This window comes from Saccopteryx leptura, chromosome 2, assembly GCF_036850995.1.
Source record: "Saccopteryx leptura isolate mSacLep1 chromosome 2, mSacLep1_pri_phased_curated, whole genome shotgun sequence".
Lineage (NCBI taxonomy): Eukaryota > Metazoa > Chordata > Mammalia > Chiroptera > Emballonuridae > Saccopteryx > Saccopteryx leptura.
The window spans coordinates 246,210,707-246,237,683 of record NC_089504.1 but is presented as its reverse complement, the minus strand read 5'-3'; the positions used below and the strand labels follow the sequence as shown (position 1 = coordinate 246,237,683).

The following is a 26,977-nucleotide window of genomic DNA, read 5'->3' as shown; positions in this document are numbered from 1 at the left end:
CGTGCCGGGTGGATCCCGGTCGGGCGATGTGAGAGTCTGTCTGACTGTCTCTCCCTGTTTCCAGCTTCAGAAAAATACAAAAAAAAAAAAAAAAAAAAGAAGCATCAATCATTAGTTTTTCGTTGCATGTTGCAACATCTTAGTTGTTCATTGATTGTTTTCTCATATGTGCCTTGACCGTGGGCCTTCAGCAGACCAAGTAACCCTTTGCTGGAGCCAGTGACCTTGGGTTCAAGCTGGTGGGCTTCTGCTCAAACCAGATGAGCCCGTGCTCAAGCTGGCGACCTCGGGGTCTCAAACCTGGGTCTTCCGCATCCCAGTCCGATGCTCTATCCACTGCGCCACCACCTGGTCAGGCTTTTCTAGAAATTTTAATGTGGTCTTGGATTGAGATTAAAAAAATTTTTTTTTAATATATTAATTTTAGTGGAGGAGGGAGATAGGTGGTAGGAGAAAGTGTGTGTGTATGTGGGGGTGGGGGGGGTGGGAGCAGGAAGCATCAACTCCCATAGGTGCCTTGACCAGGCAAGCCCAGTGATTTGAACCGGTGACCTCAGTGTTTCAGGTCGATACTTTATCCACTGTGCCACCACAGATCAGGCTGTGCCTATCTTTTCATCAATACCACAAACTAAAATATCTGGATTATTTGAGGTTTATTAAAGTCTTCTAATTAAATAATTAACGTATTTATTTTTATTAACTGAATTTATTGGATGACATTGGTTTGCAAAACTATCCAGGTTTCAAGTGTACACACCAATAAAACCCCTTCTGCACACTGCATCATGTGCCCTCTGCCCCAAGCAAAGTCTCTTTTGGCCTCCATTTTCCCATTTTTGCCCACCCCACCTAGCCCTCACCACCCTTTCCCTCTGGCTGTCGCCACATGGTTGTCTGTGTGTTGTATATGTATGTTTTCTGACTGATGTCTTCACCTTCTCTCATCCAGTCCCCTCCCCCTACTCCATCTGACAGCTGTCATGACTGTTTCTCTTTCGTTCATCAGTTCAGTTTATTTATATTCGATTTCAGTAGAAGTGAGATCATATGGTATTTGTCTTTCTCTGACTGGCTTATTTCACTTATAATAATCTCCAGGTCCATCCATGCTGTCACAAAGGGTAAGATTTTCTTTTTTACAGCTGTGTAGTATTCCAGTGTGTAAATGGCTTTGGTAAAGTCTTAAAATTGTGTGATATAATTCATTTTTCTTCTTTTTACTTAGCATATAAATGTAGAATCAACTTGTCTAGATCTATAAATCATTCTGAATAGAATCAACTTTTATGGAGTTGCCTTAAATCTATAGATTTATTTTGTAGGAATTGAAATCTTTATTATGTTGAGTCTTCTCATCCATGATTATGTTCTGTCTCTTTATTGTTTAATCTGTTCTGATTTTGTTCATTAGCATTTTGTAGTTTTCAGCATTCAAATATGGTGCATATCTAACTATTTTATTTTTGACAGTACATATTATAAATGAAGTTATTCAGAAGTTTTTGATTTCCAATTATTCATTGCTAGCATATAGAAATTCAGTTGAGTTTTTATGTTGACACATTACAACTAAGACTTTTTTTGAGGGCTGTGGAATTGTTTGGAATTTTTCTATGTAGAACTTGTCTTGTTTGCAAATAAGGACCATTTGATTTTTTCCCTTCTAATCTTGTACCTTTTATTTCATTTTCACGCATTATGGTACTGGCTAGGCGTTCCAGTATGATGTTAAATAGGAGTGGTAAAAGGAGACATCTTTGCCTCGTTCCCAATCATGGGAGAAGTCATTCAGTCACCACTAAGTATGATGTCTGCTATATACCTTCTGTAGGTTCCATTTATCAGGTTAGGAAGTTTGCTTTTTTAAACATGAATAGATGTTGAATTCTGTAAAATGCTTTCTGTGTTAATTGATATCATGTTGATTTTCTTCTTTAGACTGTTAATTTGGCATATTATGTTTTTTGTTGTTGTTGTTTTTTTTAGTGAGAGAGACTAGAGAGATAGATGACGGACAGACAGGCAGAAATGGAGAGAGATAAAAACATCATTTCTTTATTGCAGCTCCTTAGTTGTTCATTGATTGCTTTCTCATATGTGCCTTGACCACGGGCCTTCAGCAGACTGAGTAACCCCTTGCTCAAGCCAGCGACCTTGGGTCCAAGCTGGTGAGCTTTGTTCAAACTGGATGAGCCCACGCTCAAGCTGGCAACTTAGGGGTCTCGAACCTGGGTCCTTGGCATCCCAGTCCGATGCTCTATCCACTGCGCCACCGCCTGGTCAGTCTTAGGGAGGTTTTTGATAGTTGTTTGTATTTCTTCCCTGCTTCTGGGTCCATTTAGGTTTTCCACCTCTTTGTGTCTCAGTCTAGGAAGATTGTACAGTTCTAGGAATTTATCCATTTCTTACAGGTGTTGAATTTAGTGGCATATACTCTTCCATAGTATTTCTAGTATGATCCTTTTTATATCTATGATGTCTTTGGTAATTTCTCCTTTTTCATTTCATATTTTGTTTATATGAGTCCTTTCTCTTTTATCTTTAGTGAATCTAGACCAGGGGTTGTCAATTTTATTTATCTTTTCAAAGAACCATATGTTTGTTGTATTTTTCTGTAGTTTTTTTGTTCTCTATTTCATTTAGTTCTGCTCTAATTTTTACTATTTCTTCTGCTGACTTTGGGTTGCCTTTGTTCTTTTTCTAGTTCCTTAAGATGTGATGTTAGGTTGTTCACTTGGGATCGCTCTTGTTTCTTGATATAATCCTGTAATGATATAAAGTTTCCTCTTATTACTGCTTTGGATGCACCCCAGAAATATTTATATGTGGTGTTGTCATTTTCATTTGTTTGTATATATCTTTGACCTCTGCTTTTCTTTCTTCTTTGATCCAGTTTTTAGAGGTATTTTGTTTAATATCCACGTTTTTGTGGGTTCCTTTACTTTCTTTTTGCAGTTGAATTCTAATAATGCCTATATTTTTAATATCCAAGTTTTTAATTTGTTTATTTTTCGTTTGTAGTGGTCAATATTTCATGTCCTGTGGATAAGCCACTCCTCCCTTAATTCTCAATCCAACTCCCACCCTGAGAAGGCACTTATTATCTCAAAAGAAATGATATGATCCAAAGGGCAGGCTGAGATCTCAAAAGTTGATACCTAATAGCACATATCTCATCTCTTAGGATTCTCATATTAAATTTTATTATACTGATTTTGCATTTGAAGACATAGAATGTCCAGGAGTTAAGCGAATTGCCAAAGGACATATTTTTAGTGAGAGGAAAAGTCATAGTCTGGAATGAAACTTGCCTCTTCTGACTTTTTATTATGTTTTCACATTTTCATCATACCTTATTACCCACTTTTGAAGAAATACATACTCCCCTCTGGCAAAGAGGGAAACAACTTCCTCTTACTCACCCTCTTTATTCCTTACAGAGATGCGTAGATTTAGAGTACTGAAAGGTCTTTGGAATTACGTGAGAAGGATTTCAGAAGGAAATATCTCAAAAGTGGACATCGAGAGACTTATAGAGGCACTTCAAGTTTCTGGTCAGGTGAGGACATCTCAGATATCTTCCTGGCCCCAGCCAGGGAAGAACCACCTCCATAAAGGTAGCTGGTTGGACACATACGCATTGTGTCAGAAAGTGGGAATCCTTCCTAGCCGGCCGGCCCCTACTTAGCTCAGTCCATTCACAGCTCCAAGTCATGTTCCCATGTCCCTGGGTTGACCTATACCTTCTCCATCCTGTCCTCCGCCCCCATGCGGGGTCCAACTTGAATCCTCTCTCTAGATTCACTCCTCTTCCTTTCTCTACCAGGGATGATTATTCTCTCCCTCTCTCTCTCTCTAATATTTTTCCCCATTGATTTGAGTGAGAATGAGAAAGAGAAGAGAAAGGAAGGGAGAGAGAGAAGGAGAAACATGAATCCATAATTTCACTCAGTTCCGTTTACAGTAGTTGTGCACTCATTGATTGCTTCTCATATGTTCTTTGGGGCTCAAACCTGCACCCTCGGTATGCTGGCACGACTATCCACTGAGCCACTTGACCAGGGCTCTCTCTGTTTTTAATCTCCATTCTTCAACCTTCCTTTCTTCGTCTCCTCTATCTGTTAGTTGTCAGAAGATGATTTTAAACAAACCCTGACCTTCATAAAGTGTGAAATCCTAAATGGCAAGTTGCCAACACGGTTGTGCCAGAAAATAACAGATGTCCTTGTCGATTACCTGAGGACAGAGGTGAGGAGCCCATGCCTCTGGGTTGGGGGCTTTGGGGGAAGAATGGATCCCGGGTCTAAACCCAGCAGCTCCTTGGGAAGGTGATGGCACTTGGAAAGTAAGTGGTATCTGGGATATGAGCACCTAAGGTTTCCAACAATTTACTAAACCTGTCTCTTGTACCCTGAACAAGTCTCAAGCACAGTGACCTAGAAGATACGGTAGTGAAGTCAGAGGGTAAGGTGTGAGAAGTGAGCTGGAAAGCAGGGAAGGATTTAGGCATTTGGCCTCAAAGCCTGACCTGGTCCTTACACGGTGTCCTCAGCCTGGAATATCTTAGGCAGTCTCCTTTGTTACTGCAACTCAACTAACATCTCAAATCTTTTTACTCACCAGTGTAAATCCACCCACTTGTCTGCTAGTCCAACTCTGGGCTGAACATTCATGACATCTACCTATTCAATTATCCACATAGTTTTGTGCTTTCCTGACACTGGGTAAACCTGTTTTCTTGGTTAACTGCCTACATACATGCCAGTTTGCCTGCCTCCTTGGCACACCTGATTTCTGATTAAGACCCCCTGACCTACCAAGGGACTTTTCAAAGTTGCCTCCACACTCTGCCCACCTTTATGATGGTTCACTTGCTGCTTCAGGGAGAGCTCTGTGCTCTGGAAACGCCAATCCCCACTCCCACTCCAACACACTAGCCAGAGACTTTGCAGATGTTTTCATTTCCTGTCCTGTGGCACAGTCTAGGAAGCTCTTGTCCTCCATCAAGGGGAAAGTGTATGTTGAATGGGCAGTAGGATGAGGTAGGTTAGTTCCTGCCCTCTGGATAGAGGAGAATCTCTTATTGACCAAAGCTGATTCTCAGAAGGCAGGGGACTCATCTTGCAGATTATCCCTGGAACAGTTAGTCTTTCTCTTTCCAGAAGCCAGAGGGAGAACTGGAGATGTTGTGCAATGCAGTCCTGATGGCGCTGGTGTCCCAGTCCCCAGAAATGGTCGTCGACAAGCTCTGGGATCAACTGCACATGCACAGTCTGCCTCCAAGGAGTCTCCTGGCTGTAGTGAAGAAGCTCACCCGCTCCAAAGGTATTGCTTGCTCCCTGTGGTGGAAGAGTTCGAGTCTGAGAGCAGGGGCAGCCCGCTGAGGGGAGCTGTATGGAATCTAGAATAAAGCTTTATCCTCCTGACTCCGTTCCCTGGCCAGCTCCACTCAGTGCTGTCATGGGTGAACGTGTAGGGAGGGGACGGAAAAAGGAGGATCCCTATGGGGCTGCTGGGAACTCGGGAGGGAGGTCACGGGGACCTGGGATGGCACAGCAGTGCGTGTATGGGGCACGAGGGGCTGTGGCGCTGGAGGTAGGACTTGCCAACAAAGATGGAGAGAGAAATCTGACTAGAAAGCCCCCAAACAACAGCGGCGGGAGGGAAAAGAGAAGTGAGGCAGGCTTTGTTTGGGCAACCTGGAGTTTTGAAGTTGATTAAAGGTCTGGAAGTAATAGTGTAGTAGGATGAGGCAGAGAATCCTTGTGTAACCTCCATCCTGGCAGCTTTGGTGACAGCACAGGCTCTCCCACCCATTCCACTCCCCTTTCTCAATCACCAAGTGTGAAAACAGCACACAAGTCGTTGGACAAATGACAGTATGTGCCCTTTCTTTGCCACTTGAGTTGGGGCCAGAGAGAAGTTGGGGGAAGTCAGCTGGCCTTCTGGGCATTAGGTTGAAAGTGACCAGGCGTGTGGGTGGGGCTGCACCACAGGCTCAGGGGACACAGCAGCAGAAGCTGGAAGCATGTCTCTGTCTAGTGGGGGCAGATGTTCTCACTTCAGGGCAGTGACAAGAGCCTCTGGCAGCACAGCTCTATGTGCCTGCAGGGTCTCGGGGTGTGCAGGTGTAGGGTGTGGCGGTACCTTGCATTTGTGAGCAGAGCTAACGTCCACTATTGAGCTTACCTTTCCCAGAAGCCCTGTGAGGTGGTCATATTAGAAACTAGTCCTATTTAACAGCTGAGGAAGCTGAAGCTAGGATAAATTAAGTAACTTGCTCCAAGTTGTCCAGACTCTTTGGAGGCAGAGCTAGGATCAGCACTCAAGCCTTCTGGCCCCTAATGAATTAGATTTTCTACAGGAAGGCAAGGACACTCCTCTCCCTGAGATAGGGACATTCTGCACTCTTCCAGGTGGAGCTTCCTACCTGTTACCCACATGGACATACGTCCTGCACCATCTGAGGATGGTCCAAGGGGAGGATGACATGTTGACAATGTGCCAAGGTAAGGGTCCGAGAGTCTGGGGAAGACTCTTTGGAATTGGGGAGGGAGGAAAGAAGGCCAGGAAGGGGCTGGGTCCCTCTGAATGTGGATCCCATAGGCTGTGGAAAGGGCAGATGAAGACTGGGAGTGGGCCAGCTGTGAGTAGGTGCTCTTCCCCATCTGACCTGTCTCGGCCGGTTTGGGTCAAGAAGCAAGCTTGATGGGGACGTTGTAGGTGTTGACAGCCTTCCTCTTTCACTTTCCCTGCCCGTGCTGGGTGCACTAAGTATGGTCGGAAAGGAAAGAGTTGGGCAGGTGGTGGATGGGTTGTGTTTCTCAGCACAGGACTCCAAAAGCCCTTTAGGGTCAGGGAGGAGACTTGACTCACAGGTGTGTATCATTCCGCTTGTGGGAAGGGCAAGGTGGCGGGCAGTTCTAACTCCCTGATCCCCTGACAGTACTCTCCGCCTTGGCCATCAGTGCCCAGAAGCATTTGGGCACTGGGAATCATGAAGCGAGGGGCACTGATTGGAAGGGTGTGTCCATCATAGCCTACCTCACCTTCCGGATCCTCTTCAACCGCTGGTCTTTTAATGGAAAACCCCAGGTGGGAGTGGGCGATAGCAGGGTTTGGGTGGATGGGCTGACAGAATAAGGCCTGAGCCAAAGGTGGGGAAGGGCAATGTCTGTCCACTTGCTGATGGAGGGCTGGCTCACCAGGCTCTTCCAGGAGAGCTAGGTGATTCTCCTCAAACTCCTCACCGTTCTCCAGAGAGGGGTAGCATCAGGAAACACTCCACTGTCGATTCACTTATTTCTTAAGTATGCATTTACGTTTGTTGATTCCTCTCATTTGCCTGGCACTGTGCTAGACCCTGGTAATACAAAGATGAATAAGGCAAACCCTGGAGGGCTTGTCCTGCCTTCATCCCTTTGCTGAGGCAAGTTTGTTGTGTCTCCTTGAGTGCAGGTGGCGCAGCAAGTTCTGGCAATAACGGGAGATCTCTTTTCTCTCATGCCGTCATCCAAACTCAAGAATGAAGTAAATCGCTTAACCCAACGGTTAATGAATTTGATGTCCTCAGAAGTGAAACCTTTCTACATTTCGCAGGTGATTGGGGTGGGGGTGAGAAGGAGATTTAACTAGTTCATGCATTTCATATTTATTGAGTAGTTAATGCTGGAGTTGGCAAAGCACGGCTCGCAAGCCAAGTCCAGCCTGAAGCTGGTTTTTGTGACTAAGGTTTCACTGGAACTCAGCCATGCCCGTTTGCTGAATTCCCCTCATGCTTTGAAACTCTCTGACTTTTCTGTCTCTGACCTCTAGACCCAGGTTTAAAGTGCTCATGAGATTAGATCAAACCCACCTGGGTAATCTCTCTATTTAAAGTCAACTGATACGAGACCTTACTTAGATCTGCGAAGTGCCTTCACAACAACATCTAGATCAGTGCTTGATTAAAAAATCAGGAGAAGGTGTGTGTCCACCAGGGTCCTGGAATTTCAAGGGTTGTATCAGATTTCTGCCTCTGATAGAAATGTTATACAAATATTAGATAATTTTTTTGAGCAGAGGACCAAGAACCAGAACCCCAATTTTCTGATTGTTGTTTCAGTCCTCCTAATTCAGTGGTATTTATCAAACAAAGCTCTTCCAACTTCTAATGGTTATTCTGCACAAAGAAGGAGTTTATTTAGTAAAATGGGTGGGAAATGCAGAGTTAAAAACTGAACAAATAGGCCCTGGCCGGTTGGCTCAGCGGTAGAGCATTGGCCAGGCGTGCGGGGGACCCGGGTTCGATTCCCGGCCAGGACACATACACATAGGAGAAGCGCCCATTTGCTTCTCCACCCCCCCCCCTGCTTCCCCTCTGTCTCTCTCTTCCCCTCCCGCAGCCAGGGCTCCATTGGAGCAAAGATGGCTGGGGCGCTGGGGATGGCTCCTTGGCCTCTGCCCCAGGCGCTAGAGTGGCTCTGGTCGCGGCAGAGCAACGCCCCGGAGGGGCAGAGTATCGCCCCCTGGTGGGCAGAGCATCGCCCCCTGGTGGGCGTGCCGGGTGGATGCCGGTCGGGCGCATGCGGGAATCTGTCTGACTGTCTCTCCCCGTTTCCAGCTTCAGAAAAAAAAAACAAAACTGAACAAATATCTTAACTGTAGGACTTCTCAGAGCCTTCAGTATGTGGGTTAGTCTGGTCCTCCATGAAGCAGGTACCAACATGGAATTGAGGTGCAAGAGATGTTGGAGGAACAGCTGTGAGGACGACAGGGAAAGAGGCAGAGGAGGCTGGGAGAGCCGTCAGACTGAGTAGCAGGTCTGACCCTTGACAAGGCGAAGGGGGAGGGAAGGAGATAGCAAAGTCTTAGATTATAGTGTTGTTCTCAGAAAGTTTCAGCAATGCCAACAGGAGTCATTGAGCCCACATCTTGCATGAATAGGCCTACCTCAGTGGACTTGCCATACTCAGTCATTGGCGGGGAAGCACCTGTGGGGACCTAGACTGTTTTAACTCAGTGATGGAATTTAGAGTCTGGAGGCTGCAGGTGTTGGTCAGTTCTGCCCTCCAGAGTAGGCATCCGAGAGGCACATTTTTCATGGTTGCTCAGTATGTTAATATGCACTTGTACATTTCCACGAGGAGACTGAGTACAGCATCCATTAGCATCAAGTGTCCAGGGGTCAGAGTTTGTGGTCTTCCACTGCACTCCCACCTCAGTGCTATTTAAAGACCTGACCTTTCTCACGTATGTGCTCTGAGTTTTCTCCATTAGTGGAGCAGCCAGTCAGTCTCTTACTTATCACCCTCCTGCCACACGTGGGTATGTTGCCTAAGGGTGAGGTCAGTGAATGTGGAACTGAGGTGTGCTTTGTGTAGGCAGTCAGCCAGTTGGAGGATGAAGTCTGTAACGTAAGTGCTAGTCTGTGGATTGGTGCAGTAGAGATTCTTCCTTACATTTTGACTGCGAGTGGAAATATTTTAGCTATTTCCACCTTCTCTCTCCTCTTTCTCTATCATGCCGGGAGGTAGTGCTTGAAAATTGAGATATTTGTCATAGAATGGGTTTGGATATCAGCTAGTACTAACCAGCTCTATTTAGGGGTGTTGGCTGAATTCGGGGTTCCATCAGGCAAACCAAAGAAGAAGAAATGTTAAATGTTCAAAATCCAGTGCACGGATTTCTGCTCTGGTCGTGATGGAGGAACTGAGGCCAGAGTTGCTCTCTTCTCTGAAACAACTAAAAGACCAGGCACGATACAGGAAATAATAGTTCTCGAGCCATTGAATCTCAGGCAACAAACAATAGTGATCCTTGACAGACCGGACAGGTGTGATATAAGCCCTGTAATCACTCCAGCTTACTTCCTTCAGAGTTTCCAGGAGTGGCAAAGGGAAAGAAAACCCAGGAAGAGTCTGAACGGCTCCCTGAGTTGAGAAGAAAGCCATGAGAGTGCAGGGAGGCCACGGTAGCTAGAATTTATGGGGTGGGTCCTAAACAGTCCATGTGTGTAAGCAAGTGATCCCTGGTGAGGAAGAATCAAGACTTGAAAGAACAAGCCACAACTCACAAGGGCCAAGAATAATAACTGTTCATACCAATGAGCCTTAAAACCTCATAATTCACAGGGACTTAGGTAGAGGACTGAGGGTGGGGGCGGAATTAGCAGCAGGCTGAATGTTCTTCTGGTCCTGTCTAACAAATTTAAAAGCAGAACCCAAAAGGATCAAATTATTTCCAAGTAACTTTAACTGTGACCTAGGAAAAGCTCAAGAATATTTATAGGAATACAAAAATATCCTGCACCCAATAAGATAAGTTTACAAGTGGTATGAAGTAAAAGAAATCACCAGGCATGCAAAGAAGCAGGAAAATGTGGCCTATAATAAGGAGAGAATTAAAACTAACCCAGAGCTCACCTAGATGTTCAAAGTAGCTTATGATGTTTACCCAAAATCTATGTACTCTTGTTGACCAATGTTACCCTGTTAAATTTATCTTTTAAAATAAAAGCAGCAGACAAGGACATTAAGACAGACATTATCTAAATTATCCTGTTGGCTTAAAACTAGTGGAGAGATTAAGTTAATAATAGAAACCAGGATAAAGGTAGATTTTAAAAAGACCCAAATTGAACTTCTAGAATTAAAATCTATAATATCAGTGATGAAAAACCACTGGATGGGATTAATGACAGATTTGACATTGCAAAAGAAAAAAAAAAATAGTTACCTGGAAGACAGCAATAGAAACTACACAAAATGTAAAAGAGAAGAGGTAAAAAAATAAATGAAGAAGAAAGCATCTATAATGAGGCACGGAATGACTTCAGGCAGCCTAATTTATGGACAATTCAAGTTTTCTCATACAGGGCAGAGACAGAAAATGTATTTGAAGAAATAGCGGTTGAAAATGTCCAAAAATGAAGAAATGAATGAACCCACAGATCCAAGACACTCAACCCCAAACACAAGAAATCATACCAAGTCACGTCATAGTAAACTTTCTCAAGACAAGTGGAAACGAGAAAATCTTAAGTGCAACAAGTAAAAACAAAAACATGTTCATAAGGAGGAATAAAGATAACAATAACAGCGTATTTCTTTCTTTATTGATTTATGTACTTTTTATTCAGTGAGAGGAGGGGAGGCAGAGACAGACTTCCACGTGCACTCTGACCAGGATCCACCTGGCAAGCCCCCTAGGGGCTGATGCTCTGCCCACCTGGGGACGTTGCTCCATTACTCAGCAACCAAGCTCTTCTTAGCACCTGAGGCAAAGGCCATGGAGCCATCCTCAGCACCCACTTTAATTGAGCCATGGCTGCAGGAGGGGAGGAGAAGAGAGAGATATATATATAGAGAGAGAGAAATGAAGGGGAGAGGTGGAGAAGCAGATGGGCACTTCTGTGTGCTCTGACTGGGAATCAAACCCAGGACATAGACATGCCAGGCTGATGCTCTACCAGTGAGCCAACCAGCCAGGACCAACAGGAGATTTCTCAGTGGGAACAACGCAGGTGAGAAGATAGTGGAATAACACTTTCGAGGTACTGGATAAACACTGTCATCCATGGAAGAATGAAATCCTGTACCGGCAACTATAGGGATAGACATAGAGGGTATTGTGCTGAGTGAAATAAGTCAAAGACAAATGCCATATGATTTCACTTCTTTGTGGAATCTAAAAAACAAAACAAACAAGCAGAACTGAGCCACACCCATAGATACAGAGGACCTTTTCATGGTTGCCAGATTGGGAGGGGGTTAGGAGGTTGAGGAAAGAGGTGAAGGGATTAAGAAGTACAAATTGGTTGTTACAGAATTACCATGGAGATGTAAATGATAGCATTGGCAATAGAGTCAATGATGCTGAAATAACACTGTATGGTGTCAGGTGGCTAATAGATTTATTTATCAGGGTGATCACTTTATAAGTAATTTAAATGTCTAGTCGCTGAGTTGTACACTTGGAACAAAATATTGTATGCCAATCGTAATTGAAAAATAAAACATGATTTAAAAAATGGATAAATATGATAAATAAGTGCATCAAAGGGAATAATTTCTGTTCTTTGAAAGTTGTTAAGAGAATGAATAGACAAGTCTCAGACTTGGAGAAAATATTTGCAAATCATATATATGTATCCAGAATACATAAGGAATTCTCAAAACTCATTTTAAAAATTTTAAAATCTGGCAAAAAATTTAAATAGATGCTTCATCAGAGACTATATGGCAGCAGTTCTCAACCTGTGGGTCGCGACCCCACTGGGGTCGCCTAAAGCCATCGGAAAATACATAATGCATATCAGGTATTTACATTTCGAAGCATAACTGTAGCAAAATTACAGTTATGAAGTAGCCACCAAAATTATTTTTAGGTTTGGGGTCACTGCAACATGAGGAACTGTATTGCGGGGTCACGGCATTAGGAAAGGTTGAGAACCACTGCTATATGGAGATGGCAAGTTAGCACAGGAAAAGTTGCTAAACATCATTTAAACTTTGGGGAATTTAAAACTGCAGTGAGATGCTATTACACATCTCTTAGAATGTGAAGTGGTACAGTCGTTCTGGAGAACAGCTAGGGAGTTTTTTAAAAAGTGACAGTAGATTGGTGGTCACGAGGGAAGGGAAAGGTGTTGGGAGAGGTTACAAAGAGAAAAGGGGAGACTTTTGGAGGGTGATGGATATGTTCATTATCTTAACTGTGGAGATGGTTTCAAGGGTGTTTCCATTTATTAAAACTTATAAGCTTGGGCCCTGGCTGGTTGGCTCAGTGGTAGAATGTTTGCCCGGCATGTGGAAGTCCTGGGTTTGATTCCTGCCAGGGCACACAGGAGAAACACCCATCTGCTTCTCCACCCTTCCCCCTCTCCTTTTGCTCTCTCTCTCTCTTCCCCTCCTGCAGCCAAGACTCCATTGGAGCAAAGTTGGCCCTGGGCACTGAGGATGGCTCTGGTTGCAACAGAGCAATGGCCCAGGTGGACAGAGCATCGCCCCTAGTGGGCATTCTGGGTGGATCTCAGTTGGGTGCATATGGGAGTCTGTCTCTCTGCCTCCCTGCTTCTCACGTCAGAAACCCCCCCCCCCAAATTTACTAGATTGTAACTTTAAATTTGTGTAGTTCGTTATATATATCCATTAAAAATTAATAAAGCTGGGCCTGACCTGTGGTGGCGCAGTGGATAAAGCGTCGACCTGGAAATGCTGAGGTCGCTGGTTCAAAACCCTGGGCTTGCCTGGTCAAGGCACATATGGGAGTTGATGCTTCCATCTCCTCCCCCCTTCTCTCTCTCTCTGTCTCTCCTCCCTCTCTCTCTCTCTCTCGCCCTCTCTCTTTCTCCTCTCTAAAAATGAATTAAAAAAAATTTAAAAAAATTAATAAGGCTGTTTTGAAAAAAGTTCAGTGGAATGTTGATGCATGTGAAAACCAAGGCTATTGTAGTGCTCTCATACAAGTAATAACAACCCATAAAACAATTTAATCCATGAGGTAAAGGTGGATATTTAGGCTTTTAAACTTGGCTTTCCAAATTTTGAGTCAGGACAATAGAGTGCAGTTCTCTCTGTGGCCATGAGTACTTCATCCTACTTCTTGAAGTCAGCCAACACCTGCAGTGTTGAGTTGCCCTAAAAGTTTCTGTGGAGTAATGAGGTTATTTGAAAGTAAGTATAGCTTCCTGGTTGAGGTGGAAGGGCAGGTTAGTGTGAAACTTAGAGGATACTGTAGCCATATCCTCAGAGAAGATGTGAGGACAGAGGCTTTCCCTGGAGGCTGTGGCAAAGGCTGGCCGAGTGGCGCTGACTATGTCTTTACACACTACAGTGCATTTGCAAACTCTTGACTGCTCTGGCTGGCAGCAGCTGTGGACGTCAGAACCTGGAATGTCAGGTGGAGACCATCACAGGCATGCTCTTCAACCTGGTGAGTGCTGCGGGGCTGGACGTGCCCGGGGCTTGCTCTCCCTCTCTTTCTTGGAGGTGATGGTTACCCCGCCCAGCTCACAACCTCCACACAGCCGCAGGGTTTTTCTCACTGTGACCTTAACTGTACACACCTCAGGCTTCCCTGGAACAGGTCTATGCCTGGGTTCTGGTCCCAGAGTGGACATTCTCCTCGAGGTAGATTGGACACATTTTGTATGTTTCTTGGGGTGAAGGCCTTTTTTGCTCCCTCTAAGTTGGCTAAAGGCAGAATGTTCAAACCACTCCATGCCTGTGGGAAACGGCAGGCTTTCTGTGTTGCAACCTTGAGGAGGAAGAGGACAATTGAACATTTTGCAAAAAGGTGTTACCTTCCATATATTTCATTTGTTGGCCAGTGTCTTCATCCCCGCTCAGGGTCCTTGGGTTTAGTGCTCCCGTGTCTGATGGCCTGGGTCTCCCCACAGCTGAGTAAAGAAGTCCAGCGATCAGACGATTATTCTGTGGAGAACCACAAGTTTATTCTGAAGGCTTTCTCCACCCTGAGTAAGTTTACATCTTCCCGCCCGGGTGTCCACGGGCACTCAGGACCTACTCTCTCCCAGGCCTGTGATGGGGGCCTCGGTTCCCACGAGGAGCTTTCGTGCTCCAGGCAAGACGCAAAGTAACCCATGTGAACTTTGCCTGCAATTCAGTGAATCTCACAGGGCTTGGACATTGTCCCACCCCCGCCCCTTTTGTTCCCACCCCATTCACCTGGCGTTGTCTTCTCTTCTCCTTTGGTGATCCCCAAGTCAGAAAGGTGGTGATGTGATTACAGTACTCATGGTCATGAAAGAGGTCCTGACCTACGGGAGGGCACACCTACGGGTGGGGCAGGCGAAGGGCAGTCCTTGCTGGGGAAGAGCGTCTACACCCATGCTTGGCACATGGTAAATGCTGGACAAACACTGGCGCTCTCTCTTCCTTATTTTCTCTAACCTAATGGGCCCTAATTTATCTTGCCCATGGGATCAATTGTTGGCCATGAGCATGATTTACTCCTCCTTACCTGCCACTCACACATGACTCTCTTTACGCATGTCCTCTTATAGCCTGGTTATACAGCGATCAGCTGGTTGTCTTAATGCAAAAGTTCGCGGAGTCCAACGATCCAGGCAAGGTGGTATTAGCCCTTCAAGTATTCACAAAAGTGTTCGAGAATGGTGAGTGGGAACTGAGCCTGCACCTAGGGATCTTCTTTCTCGTGAGATCTCCTTTGTCTGGGAGATACTCCCATACAGTAGTTAAAATACAGCTTGAAGCTGAGTGGGCTCATATCTTGGCTTTGACTCTTACTAGCTGTGCACACTGGGGCCCATTACTTTTAGTCTGTACCTCTCTTTCCTCATTTGAACAATGCAGGTAACAGAATACTCACCCTTAGGCATTTTAGTGAGAAGTAAATGAGAAAAGGTGACGTGCTGAGGCCAGTGCTTACTCTGCAGTCAGTCTGCAGTGGTTTAGTGTGTGATTACTATCTTGGAGTGTAGGCTTCAGTTGCAGTCAGGTGCTCAAACCTCTACTGTGTGCCTAGCACAGGGTGAGGCACAGAAAATACACACATGAATAAGATACGGCCCTTCCTCTCAAGGAACTCACTATTAAGTAGGGAAGAGGAGGCTGTTCACACAGCAGAATGGTGCACGATAATACGTGCTAAGTTACTTCAATGTGAGCACGGCAATGGGCAACGAGTGCAGAGAAGGCAACAGTCGGGAGGCAGGACTGACTAGGAGCTGTCCTGAGAGCAGGCAGGGGACCGAGTCAGCAGAGGGAGCTCACACAGAAGAGCAGTGCTTGCAGTTCCGAAGGGTGAGGTGTGAGGTGTGCAGAGGGCGAGGGGAACAGCTCACCTGGAAAGGCGGTGTGGGTGGGCAGTCCTGGGAGACTGGCAAGGGCTGACGCTCAAGTGCCAGCCTGATGAAGATACTGTTTGAGGCCACTCTTTAGTCTGGTTTGCAGCAGAGGGCTGGAGGAGATAACTTATGGGGTTTGACCTGGCCTTTGAAGATCAGGACTGTACCTAAAAGCCCTCCTACTGGCTGTCCTCTGCCTCCCAAAGCAAGAGGGGGAGGGAGGACACTGACCCCCGTGCACGTCTGTCTTTTCTCTAGTGCCACAGACAGAGGAGCTGCAGTGCAAGGTGATGAATTTCATCATCATGGTGATCCAGAAGGACCACAAGCCAGTGAGCAGAAAGGCAGTGTTCGGGCTGGGAGGGCAGTTGCTGTTTTGAGACCTTGAGGTCTGGTAAAATGGAGAGGGGAGGGTTGCAGGGGACAGGAGAGAGGTAAGGCACCCTCGCGAAGCAGTTCTGGCCTCAGACTGCTGCCCATGGGTTACATTTGAGCTCTTTAAAAGTGAAAAAGGTTTGTCCTTGGCTGGTTGGCTCAGTGGTAGAGCGTCAGGCTGGCGTGTGGAAGTCCCACGTTCGATTCTCGGCCAGGGCACACAGGAGAAGCGCCCATCTGCTTCTCCACCCCTCCCCCTCTCCTTCCTCTCTGTCTCTCTCTTCCCCTCCCGCAGCCAAGGCTCCATTGGAGCAAAGTTGGCCCGGGCACCATGGCCTCCGCCTCAGGTGCTAGAATGCCTCTGGTTGCAACGGAGCAATGCACCAAATGGGCAGAGCATTGCCCCATAGTGGGCATGCTGGTGGATCCCGGTGAGGCGCATGGGGGAGTCTGTCTCTCTGCCTCCTTGCTTCTCACTTCAGAAATATTAAAAAAAAAAAAAAGTGAGAAAACTTTGACAAGTGGACAGGTGGTTCCTTCATATTTTCTGAGCCTCTTTTCTGGGCAGCACTGTGGTGGGCCCAGTGGGGTCATGGAGCTCTAAAAAAATACTAATTCTGTCTCCTGAGGATTCACAGTTTGCTTGGGGAGAGAAGTCCTCAAACATTGCCTCTGGTGTGGGGTCTGAGAAGCCATATATATATTGTTTTCTTTTTAAAAAATATTTTTTTGTATTTCAATTACAGGTGACATACAATATTATGTTAGTTTCAGGTGTACAACTCAGTTATTACAGATTTATTTATATAACTTATGAAGTGATATTCCCAATAAATCTGTTGTGTCTGACACCACACGTAGGTATTACACCATTATGGACTGGATGCTTTATGCTGTAATTTACATCCCATGACAGTTCTGTAACTGCCAATCTGTACTTCTTAATTCCTTCACCTTTTCACCCATTCCCCCACCCCTTCTCCCATCTGACAACCATCAACATGTCCCCTGTGTGTATGGGTGTGTCTCAGTTCTGCTTGTTTATTTTATTTTTTAGATTCCACAGGTAAATGAAATCATATGACATTTGTCTCTGTCTGACTTATTTCAGTCAGCACAATACCCTCTATGTCCATCCATCTTGTTGTTGGCAAGATTTCAATCTTTTTTTGGTTGAGTCATATTTCTTTGTATATATATGCACCACTTTTTCTCTTTTTTGTGTTAGAAACTTTTTTATTACTTATTAAGCCCAGCTTGATACTTCAGAAAATTTTAAACTACCTTTTGACAATTTATTTCCTCCCCCCTTCAATTCTTGCTAATGAACTTTTCAAGTAAAGACACATTTACTTCTCTCTTCTCTGTAAAGACTTTATGAAGGAAAGGCAAGCAGTGGTGTCCGTCTTGCTATAAAACCCTGGCTATGGCTGTGGAAACAGCATCTGCCCAGGCTCCCTTTTTCTGTCCAGGTCCTGAAAGACTCTTGTTCATGAATTGTCTCTTCACAAAGCAAGTCCATCACTTGCTGGGTATATCATTCTAAGTCTTGAAAACTTTCTCACATAGTCTCAGACCAGTCTCTTGCCTTAGCTGTTGTAGACAGGCCCTCATCACTTCGTCTTTTTGTTTATTTGCAGGTTTGGCATAAGTTGCGTTAAGTGGTAAAACAGGCTCTCCAGAAATGGAGAAATTAGTGCTTCTCAGTGTGTACATTTCTTTTTCACTTTCACTTTTGCTTTGGAATCAGACTTTTGGAGTTTTTTAGGCACTCAGAAATGTGGAGAGTTACGTATTCAAGGTTCTATCAGCCTCATTCTTAATTTAGTAGTTTGTTAAGAAGACATTGGCTTTGAAGTAATAGACAGCTTCCTCCACAATGTCTATATCTTTTGAGTCTCTAGGAGCAGGTCTTTGAACTGACTTCTGATAGGCAACAGTGCCATGTTTCCAATGGGTTTGGTTTTGGGTTCCGTGAGAGAAGAGTGGTAAGCTGGCATCTTGGTGGCCCCTGAGTCTAGTGTCAACACAGATCACCACTTCTTTATCCATTCATCTCTTGATGGATACTTCAGTTTCTTCTGTAACTTGTGCCTATTGTAAATAATGCTGCAATGAACATTTGGATGCATGTGTGTTTTTCAGTTTAGTGTTTTGGGTTTTTTTATATAAATATCCCAAAGTAGAATTGTTGAGTCTTTCTATCTCTCTCCTTATAGCCTTTGATAGCCTTTGTTTTAAAGTCTAATTTGTCTGATATAAGTATTGCTACTGCAGCTTTTTGTTTTTTTTGTTTCTATTTTCATGAAATATTTTTTCTATCTCTTTACTTGCAGTTTCTCTGTGTCTTTTGATCTGAAGTGAGTCTCTTGTAGGCAGCATATGTAAGGATACTGTGTTTTTATCCATTCAATCACCCTATGTCTTGATTGGAGCCTTTAATTTATTTGCATTTAACCCTTTGAGTAGTATGAACGTTCCTGTATGTCCTTGTGTCTCCTGACCATCCAAAGTACAATCGTACAAAAATTTTTATTTTAAAAATATGTAAGGCTGCCTGACCTGGCAGTGGCGCATCAGACTGGGATGTGGAGGACCCAGATTCGAGACCACGAGGTCGCCAGCTTGAGTGCGGGCTCATCTGGTTTGAGCAAAGCTCACCAGCTTGGGCCCAAGGTCGCTGGCTTGAGCAAGGGGTTACTCGGTTTGCTGCAGCCCCATGGTCAAGGGACATATGAGAAAGCAATCAATGAACAACTAAGATGTCACAATGAAAAACTAATGATTGATGCTTCTTATCTCTCTCCGTTCCTGTCTGTCCTTATCTATCCCTCTCTCTGACTCTCTCTCTGTCACTGTAAAAAAAAAAAATGTAAGGCCAAAATTGAGACTCATGACATGGACAGGAATGCAGTGGTTACCAGGGGGAAGGGGGGGGAGGGGGGCACAAAGAAAACCAAATAGAAGGTGACGGAGGACAATTTGACTTTGGGTGATGGGTATGCAACATAATCAAATGTCAAAATGATCTGGAGATGTTTTCTTGGAACCTATGTACTCAAATTGATGAATGTCACCCTGTTAAAATTAATTGTCTAAATAAAATTAAAAGTAGGAAAAAATGTGTAAGACAACAGTTAAAAAAGGCAAATATATGTTCTTCTTGTTTCCATAAGTTGGTTATCAAACAAACATGATTTTAACTTTATAAAACTGTAACTGGAACTGATTTCATTTTTGGAAAAAAAAAACTCACTCCTGGGGGTCATTGAGCATGAAAAGTACTCACTAGTCAAAGGGTTAAACTCATTGTGGATAGATATTTAGTTATTGCCTTTTCATATTTTTAATCTTCTTGTCTTCCTCCTCTTCTTCTTAAAGAAGATCCTCTTTTTTTTTTTTTTTTTTTTTCTGAAGCTGAAAACGGGGAGAGACAGTCAGACAGACTCCCGCATGCGCCCGACCAGGATCCACCTGGCATGCCCACCAGGGGCAACGCTCTGCCCACCGGGGGGCAACGCTCTGCCCCTCTGAGGGGTCGCCCTGCCGCAACCAGAGCCACTCTAGCGCCTGGGGCAGAGGCCAAGGAGCCATCCCCAGCGCCCGGGCCATCTTTGCTCCATTGGAGCCTCGGCTGCGGGAGGGGAAGAGAGAGACAGAGAGGAAGGAGGGGGGTGGTGGCGGAGAAGCAAATGGGCGCTTCCCCTTATGTGCCCTGGCCGGGAATCGAACCCGGGTCCCCCGCACGCCAGGCCGACGCTCTACCGCTGAGCCAACCGGCCAGGGCCTTAAAGAAGATCCTTTAACATTTCATGTAATACTAGTTTGTTGGTGATGAACTCCTTTAGCTTTTTCTTGTCTGGAAAGCTCTTTATCTGTCCTCCTACTCTAAATGATAACTTTGCTGAGTAGAGTAATTTTGGTTATAGGTCCTTGCTTTTCACCACTTGTCAATCCCATCTGGCCTGCAAAGTTTATATTGAGAAGTCAGTTGCAGTCTTATGGTAGCTCCCTTAGAGGTAACCAACTGCTTTCCTCTTGCTGCTTTTAAGACTGTCTTTGTTAACCTTTTACATTTAAATTATGATGTGTCTTGCTATGGGCATCTCTGGATTCATCTTGTTTGGGACTGTGTGCTTCTTGGACTTAGATATTTATTTCCTTCACCAGGTTAGGGCAGATTTCCATCATTACTTATTTTCAAGTAGGTTTTTAATTCCTTGCTGTTTCTCTCCTCCTTCCAGCACCCCCATGATGCAAATATTTGTATACTTGATGTCATATCAGAGCCTTTTAAACTATCCTCATTTTGGGGGCGTTCTGTTTCCCTTTTGCTGTCTGATTGGGTGTTTTCTGCTACTTTATCTTCCACGTTACAGATTTAGTACTCTTGAGAAACTATTTTTACCAAGCTGTGCAGCCAGTGTTGTAAACAGCAGAGATTTCCAGCTCTGGATCACAGAGGACAGGGGAACAATGGAGCAGGAGAGCAGTGGTTTGAGGTGCCAAATGGATGACAGTGGCGTTATCCCTAAACACAAAGTCCAAAACTTCAGAAAGTTAATGGAGAGCTTGGAGTCTTGAGGGTTGGGCCTCTGGACTTGTGGGATTTGTTCCTGGTTTTCCCTGGGAAGGCCAGAACATGGCACTGTTTAAGACTTTATTCATTTTAGAGAGAGAGAGACAAAGCACACACATGAACAAGAGAAAGAGAGAGAGGGAGAGAGAAGGGGGAAGGAGCAGGAAGCATCAACTCCCATATGTGCCTTGACCAGGCAAGCCCAGGGTTTCGAACCGACAACCTCAGTGTTCCAGGTCAATGCTCTTATTTACTGCGCCAGCACAGGTCAGGCCATGGGACCTTTATTGGGCCTAGATTATCCCGCTATCCAACGCTCCTGCTAATTTTCATATCTCTGGAGAGATAAGGTGTGGGCAAGCTAAGTGCTTAGAGTTTTCTAGAGGGATGGTGGGAGCTAAGGTGGGTTAGAACTTCTGGGTGAAGTACAAACGTGGTCAGGTTCATTGGCTGGTGGTCTGTGAATATCTGGAGTCACACGGGGCTTGCAGTCGGGAGCACTGAGTCCCTCACCTACTTTGGTGCTTTGTGTCGTCACCTGGAGCATGAGGGTCATACTGGGAGTCCCTGACCTGCCGTCCTGTCTTGCCATGTAATGGTCTGTGACCCCACAGGTGCCGAAGGCCCTCTTGCACTTCATTGAGAAGCTGGGCATGCACAACTACCTGGACCTGCCTGAGGGGAACTCTGTCATTGACTATGTCATCAGGATCCAGTCTGACTCCTCAGTGAGCAGGGCCTGGGCAGGGAGGGTCCCGGGGGTGGGAGCAGGCCTCAGGGGAGGGAGGAGATGAGAGAAGGAGAATTGGGAGCAGAAGGGGAAGAGGAGCGTATGCCTGGCACAGGTGTGAGTAGTGAGCCAGGGGAGGCTTTGAACTCAGAGACTTAGCTAACATTGGTTTCAGATTTAAATTTTTCCTTTCTTTTAAATTCCAGAATGAAGAAGGAATTAGAATAATGTGTTCCGAAATCCTACAGATGGTACAAACAGCAAGGGTCAAACAGGCTTCTCCATATTCCCCATGCACTCTCTCCATATTCTCCCCGGGCTCCCAGATCACTCCCCCGACCCTCAGACTGTACTCGGCACCCTGCACCATCTGGCCCCTGTGCTGTCTCTCCCACCCCTCGCCACCTCCATTTGGTTCTACTCAAGTGCCTGGGTTCCTCTGAGTGGTGCTCAAGACCGCAAAAGAGGGTCACGGGTGGTGGTCCTGGAGGCCTGAGCTTGAGTTCTGCTCAGCCAGTTTCTAGACTTAAAATGTCGAGTGACTTGTTCTCCCAGCCGCAGTTTTTTCTTTTGTACAATAAAAATAAAAAGGTGTGTGTGGGGGGGTGACTATATTCCCTGCCTGTTGTTAGCTACCCCTGGAGTTTCTTGGAGGCTCCTATGAGCTGACGTGTGTCAGAGCTAAGTAAGGGGCTGAGGGAGGGAAAGGATATGAGTTTCCTCTCCATCCCAGTAAGCTCTGCCTCCTGACCATCAGCAAGTCTCTGCCCCTGAAAGGTGGTTACAAGTCGCACATTCCCAATTTCAAGAAGCCTTCATCTGTCAAGTCCTTCCTGCTGTAATTTTAATAAGGACCTTGGCTATATTTTACCAATATGGACTGGGAAGGGAGGGAGAGAGAAATGACCATGAATGCATTAGGAGGCTCTGTACAGAGGCCTCAAATGCCCCTCCAGGAATGGAAGACAAGGTCATGGGTTTGGAGAACTTACGACTGAGCCTGCTTAGAGCACGCATTGAACTTCTTGCCATATCTCCTGCCAGGTCTCCTTACCCAAACTGCTCACTTTGGTGTGTGATCCCAGCTACACCTTCGCCTTCGTGCTCCTGAGTGGTATAGCCACAGAAATGGCTCTGGAGATCCACTCCCAGCGCAGGACTCCCTACCTCGACTGCTTTCAAGACAGCTGTAAGTACAAGGGTGGGCAGCCTACAGTGAGGGGCTCGCTGTGAAGGCTCAGGCTGCTGTGGGCATGGAGTGGTGGGGAGGGAGGCTGGCTGAGACACTGCAGGGGTAGTGGGTGTGGGAGAGCGGGTGCAGTCCTGAGAAGGAGGCAGCAGATCCCGAGCCTGGGCAGTGGCAGGAAGAGTAAGACAAAGGTTAAGACAGCACTGTAAGGCTGTTTGACTCCATGACTGTAAAGAAGACACCTCTGGGATATTCAGTTCCTTTTTACCTTTTCTCCTTCTGCTAATGCTGGAGTTGAGATGTACAAATATCATTCATTACTGAGTGAAGAACACACAGTCATTTCTGAACCATAGTTCTTCCTTTGCCCCCAAACTGAGCCTCACCCTCTGCTCAACCCATCCCCAACCTCTATTCCCAGTGGGGTCAGTGTTAGAGGTAGCAGGTACTGTGCTCAGCACAGTACTTGGTGTGTGCCTAATAATATGGGTTGAAAATGTAATGGTTCGTTTTTTTAAGCAGACTCAAAATGTCACGAGTCCCCCATGGTACTGGCACTGATGTTTCGTCTCCACAATGCTCTTTCTCCTCTGAAGCACCGATGGGGAGCTGACAGTGGAGGTGGAGAATTCTGGAGCATGCACTCACTCTCTCCATCTTTTATCTTCTCTTTAACTTAGCCACCAGGCTGATCTCCCCAGAGGAAGTCCTGACCTCTCTTGTGGTAAGTGATGCTGGAGGCCTGAGCTTGAGGTCTGCTCAGCCAGTTTCTAGACTTAAAATGTCGAGTGACTTGTTCTCCCAGCTGCAATTATCTTTTGTAAAATAAAAATAAAAGGATGTGTGTGTGGGGGGGTGACTATATTCCCTGCCTGTTGTTAGCTACCCCTGGAAATTCTTGGAGGCTCCTATGAGCTGACGTGTGTCAGAGCTAAGTAAGGGGCTGAGGGAGGCTCCATCCATCCCTTCTCTCATCCACTCCAGTCATCCCTTCATCCCTCCATCCATCATTCTACAGATAGTTGAGTACTCTATTACAGGCACTATGGTGGATATGGAATTAAAAGGTAGGGCCTAGGATCTTGAGGGCTGAAGAACTTGAAAGGGAAGTGGGCGCATAGTGGTGGGGTCTGGAGATGGGGAAGGGGTGAAGGGTGGGAGAGGCCTAGCCTGTCTCCTATGTGGCCTTATTGTGAGCTGCTCTCTGTTGACCTTGGACAAGTCTACATGCCTTTCTGGATCTCTGTTGTTGTTTTTTTAAGTTTGTTTTTTTTTCTTTAAAATCTTATTTTGTTAATTTTACAGAGAGGAGAGATGGGTAGAGGGATGGCTCAAGAAGTACAACTCATAGTTCCTTCACTTTAGTTGTTTATTGACTGCTTGTCATATGTCCCTTGACTGGATTAGGCCAGGGCTTCCAACCAGTGACTCAGCATTCTTGGTCAATGCTTTATCCATTACGCCACCAAGGTCAGGCCTGGATCCCTGAGTTCTCTGTCTTCCGGATATTATGTGTTAGAATTGTGAACACTTGGAGTGACAGAGGTAGGCCTGCCCTTGAGATATTCACAGTCTTAGAGGGGAAGACAAGCTTGGGAGTAACCATGTATCCAGTGTGATTAGTGTACTAATAGATGAATGCACAGGGTGCAGTGGTATCTTAGAAGAGCAGTGAGCTGCCGTGGTACCCAGGAGTCAGGAAGACCTCACAAGAGGGGTGATGCTTTTAGAATATCTTGGAGGATATTAGAGTTCAACAGGTGGAAAAGAATGTGGAGGGCGTAAGCTCCAGCTCTATCATTCTGTGGGTTTTTTGTCATTTTCTTCCTTCTCTTGCCTTAAATCCTGCCTCTGTCTCCTGCTTGCTGCTCTTGCTTCTCAGGTGTTTTCTCGGAAGCCCTACAGGGAAAAGACGTTTGGGGCAAACGCTCTACGGCTCCTAGATGCCCTGCACCCTCTCACCTCCCAGCACCGTCCTATCTACAAAAAAGTGGGCCAGCTGTGGAGTATGGAGATCCCCCAGATGTTGAAGACACTGGATGGTAAGGGGTTGTTTAGGAGAGGGGAGGAATGGAGCTGAGGCAGGGGGCCGACTCCAGAAGAGATGGAGGCTCGAGGTGTAGGATGGACCTTCCTTGGGGTGAGGAAAACTGGGACCATCCTCTCTGTCCCTCTGCGATGCTGTAGGATGGGTCTGCTTATTTGGGTGATGTTCTGCACTGAGAAGAGGTGAAGACCGGGCTTCTGTGGCTCCCGAGTTCCCAGAACGATTTCTGCCCATTCTTTGGAGCGGAGGATCAGGGAAGAGTGTGGGCTTTTGAAACAAACAGAGCAGTTTTGTGCCCCGGCTCTGACACTGGCTAGCTGTGTCTGTTTGGCTTTGGCTAGTCATCCATCTTCTGGAGACTGTAAAGTGGGAGAGCGATTATTCTGTAGGCTCAGCACCACCTAGTGTTCACATGGGTTTCCCATTCTCCTGGCTGGGGCCTTCCTGTGGGGTGGTCCCGTGCTCTGTTTTCTCCTAGATCACACTGAGCAGAGCCTGAATCAGGAGGAGTGGGAGGACACGCTGCTCTGGGTAAGCACTCCCCAACACTCCCCAAGTGCTCCCTCCCTCCACACTTGCCTTCCTCCTCTCTTCAGGTTGATGAGAGGGGATGGCCCCATGCCCCACAAACTGAGGCCACTTTCAAGGTCTTTCCCGCTCAGGAGAACCTCTCTCTGTGGTCCCCATGCCTCCTGGCCCTGCATCAGAGGATCTGACTATCCTAAGCCTTGGCTCACCTTCCCCACCCTTGAGGCCCTATGTCTAAAATAGAGGAAGTGAAAGGGCCCTAGCAAGTGTGTCCTTGGGCAGAGTCATTTAGCTGTTCCATGTCTCAGGTTTTTCATCTGGAAGTAAGCCCTGTCTTTCAGAATTCAATAGGATGATATGGGTGAGGGCCATGTAAATTGGGAAGGGCTTCACACATGTAACTGGCATTAACATCCTGTCACTGTGCTATTATTCTCCAGTCCCGACTAGCCCCACCATGTGTTTCACCTTCTCCCCCTAAGTCACAGACCATGGCCCCTGTCTCTTCTTCTTGACCCCACTTCTGTGGGGCAGAGAAGGCCTACCACTGTCCTTTGAGGTCATCTTCTCCCTTCCCCTTCCTCAGTTTTTACATGAGACATTAGTGGCCACTAAGAATGACCACTGGGTGCAGCACCTCATCAGAGTTGTCTTGGCGAGGATAAATTATTTCAGCAACGATGACTACGACGCCGCCGATAAGGTGTGTCTGGCTATGCAGTGGTTGGGGGGGGGGGTAGGGAGGAGGGTGGTGGTGGAGGAGCCACGGGGGGCTGTAGAAATGTGCATGAAGGGCAGGCCTTGGGGGAAAAGCAAACTGGTGTTCCTGCAGCCTGGGGGTCGAGGCGTGGAGAGGACCAGGGGCCGGTGGTCACACTGGCATGACAGACATATCGATGTGTCTTACATTTGTTTAGTGTTTTAGGCTTTTATCAAGAGCTTTGCTGTCTCGTCTTACTTGAACCTCCCTGTATGCTGTTAACAGAATGGAGCTGGTACTTGGGTATAGTGAAAAGATGATTGATTTGAAAACAGATTTAAGCAAGTTAATCCAAGTAATACTGTATTTGAGGGCATACTATAGATTAGGGACTGTGCTTCACGTTGAGGATACAGAGCTGAGGAAGAAGAAATGTGGGCTCCTTTCCTCGCAGAGCACAGGGTCTGTGGTAGTGGAGGCCTGCGTCCTGTCCTGACTTCTCCATGGGCTCCCAGTTCAGTCTGGATTAAGTGTGTAGCATCCTTGTGATTTCAGTTGCCTCACTTGGGAAGCAGCAATCGCAAATTCTGCATCACAGGAGAGTGACTGAGGACTGAACAAGGATGCTAGTGAACGTGCTTTAACTCCAAAGCCTTTTAAAGCCTAAACCCGATAGCTGTTGTTACTCCTTCCTTGCAGATTGAAAATACAATTTGGAGGGATTTCTAGTCTTAAGCAAATGACTGGTAAAACTGGCACTTGAATCCAGATTTCTTGATTTTGAATCTTGTTTTCCTATTACCAAGCAACACTTCATTTGGGCTCTGGGGAAGGAGGTTTTCCAGGAAAGAAGCCTTATTTCCAAGACTGTTCTATAATTATTAACAGATACTTATGAAGCACCTTCTGTATGCACATCTTTGTAGTTGGTAGAATAAAGATACAAAACAAAGCAAGCAGAAGTTCTGATGATCAATTCAGTTATTAAAAATGTGTACTAGATGCCTATAGCAGA

The 26,977-nt window shown here is 45.9% G+C and overlaps 2 protein-coding genes and 1 pseudogene across 2 annotated transcripts in view; 2 read left to right on the top strand and 1 right to left on the bottom strand.

The window, feature by feature from the left end:
* Positions 1-26,977, top strand: part of LOC136395739 (calcium/calmodulin-dependent protein kinase kinase 2-like) — a 1,028,348-nt gene that overhangs the window by 43,808 nt on the left and 957,563 nt on the right.
* LOC136395736 (maestro heat-like repeat-containing protein family member 1) overlaps positions 1-26,977 on the top strand; it is an 81,080-nt gene that overhangs the window by 4,872 nt on the left and 49,231 nt on the right. The window contains exons 2-18 of the mRNA XM_066370994.1: positions 3,444-3,562; positions 4,129-4,251; positions 5,166-5,328; positions 6,420-6,512; positions 6,950-7,098; positions 7,462-7,602; positions 13,819-13,917; positions 14,384-14,462; positions 15,011-15,121; positions 16,073-16,146; positions 21,383-21,496; positions 21,705-21,749; positions 22,543-22,687; positions 23,368-23,411; positions 24,570-24,729; positions 25,213-25,265; positions 25,849-25,965. Coding sequence (XP_066227091.1) covers positions 3,446-3,562; positions 4,129-4,251; positions 5,166-5,328; positions 6,420-6,512; positions 6,950-7,098; positions 7,462-7,602; positions 13,819-13,917; positions 14,384-14,462; positions 15,011-15,121; positions 16,073-16,146; positions 21,383-21,496; positions 21,705-21,749; positions 22,543-22,687; positions 23,368-23,411; positions 24,570-24,729; positions 25,213-25,265; positions 25,849-25,965 — 1,827 coding nt within the window. The 5' untranslated portion in view covers positions 3,444-3,445. The remainder of the gene's footprint in view (positions 1-3,443; positions 3,563-4,128; positions 4,252-5,165; positions 5,329-6,419; positions 6,513-6,949; positions 7,099-7,461; positions 7,603-13,818; positions 13,918-14,383; positions 14,463-15,010; positions 15,122-16,072; positions 16,147-21,382; positions 21,497-21,704; positions 21,750-22,542; positions 22,688-23,367; positions 23,412-24,569; positions 24,730-25,212; positions 25,266-25,848; positions 25,966-26,977) is intronic.
* On the bottom strand, positions 17,600-18,189 carry LOC136393983 (actin-related protein 2/3 complex subunit 3 pseudogene; annotated as a pseudogene).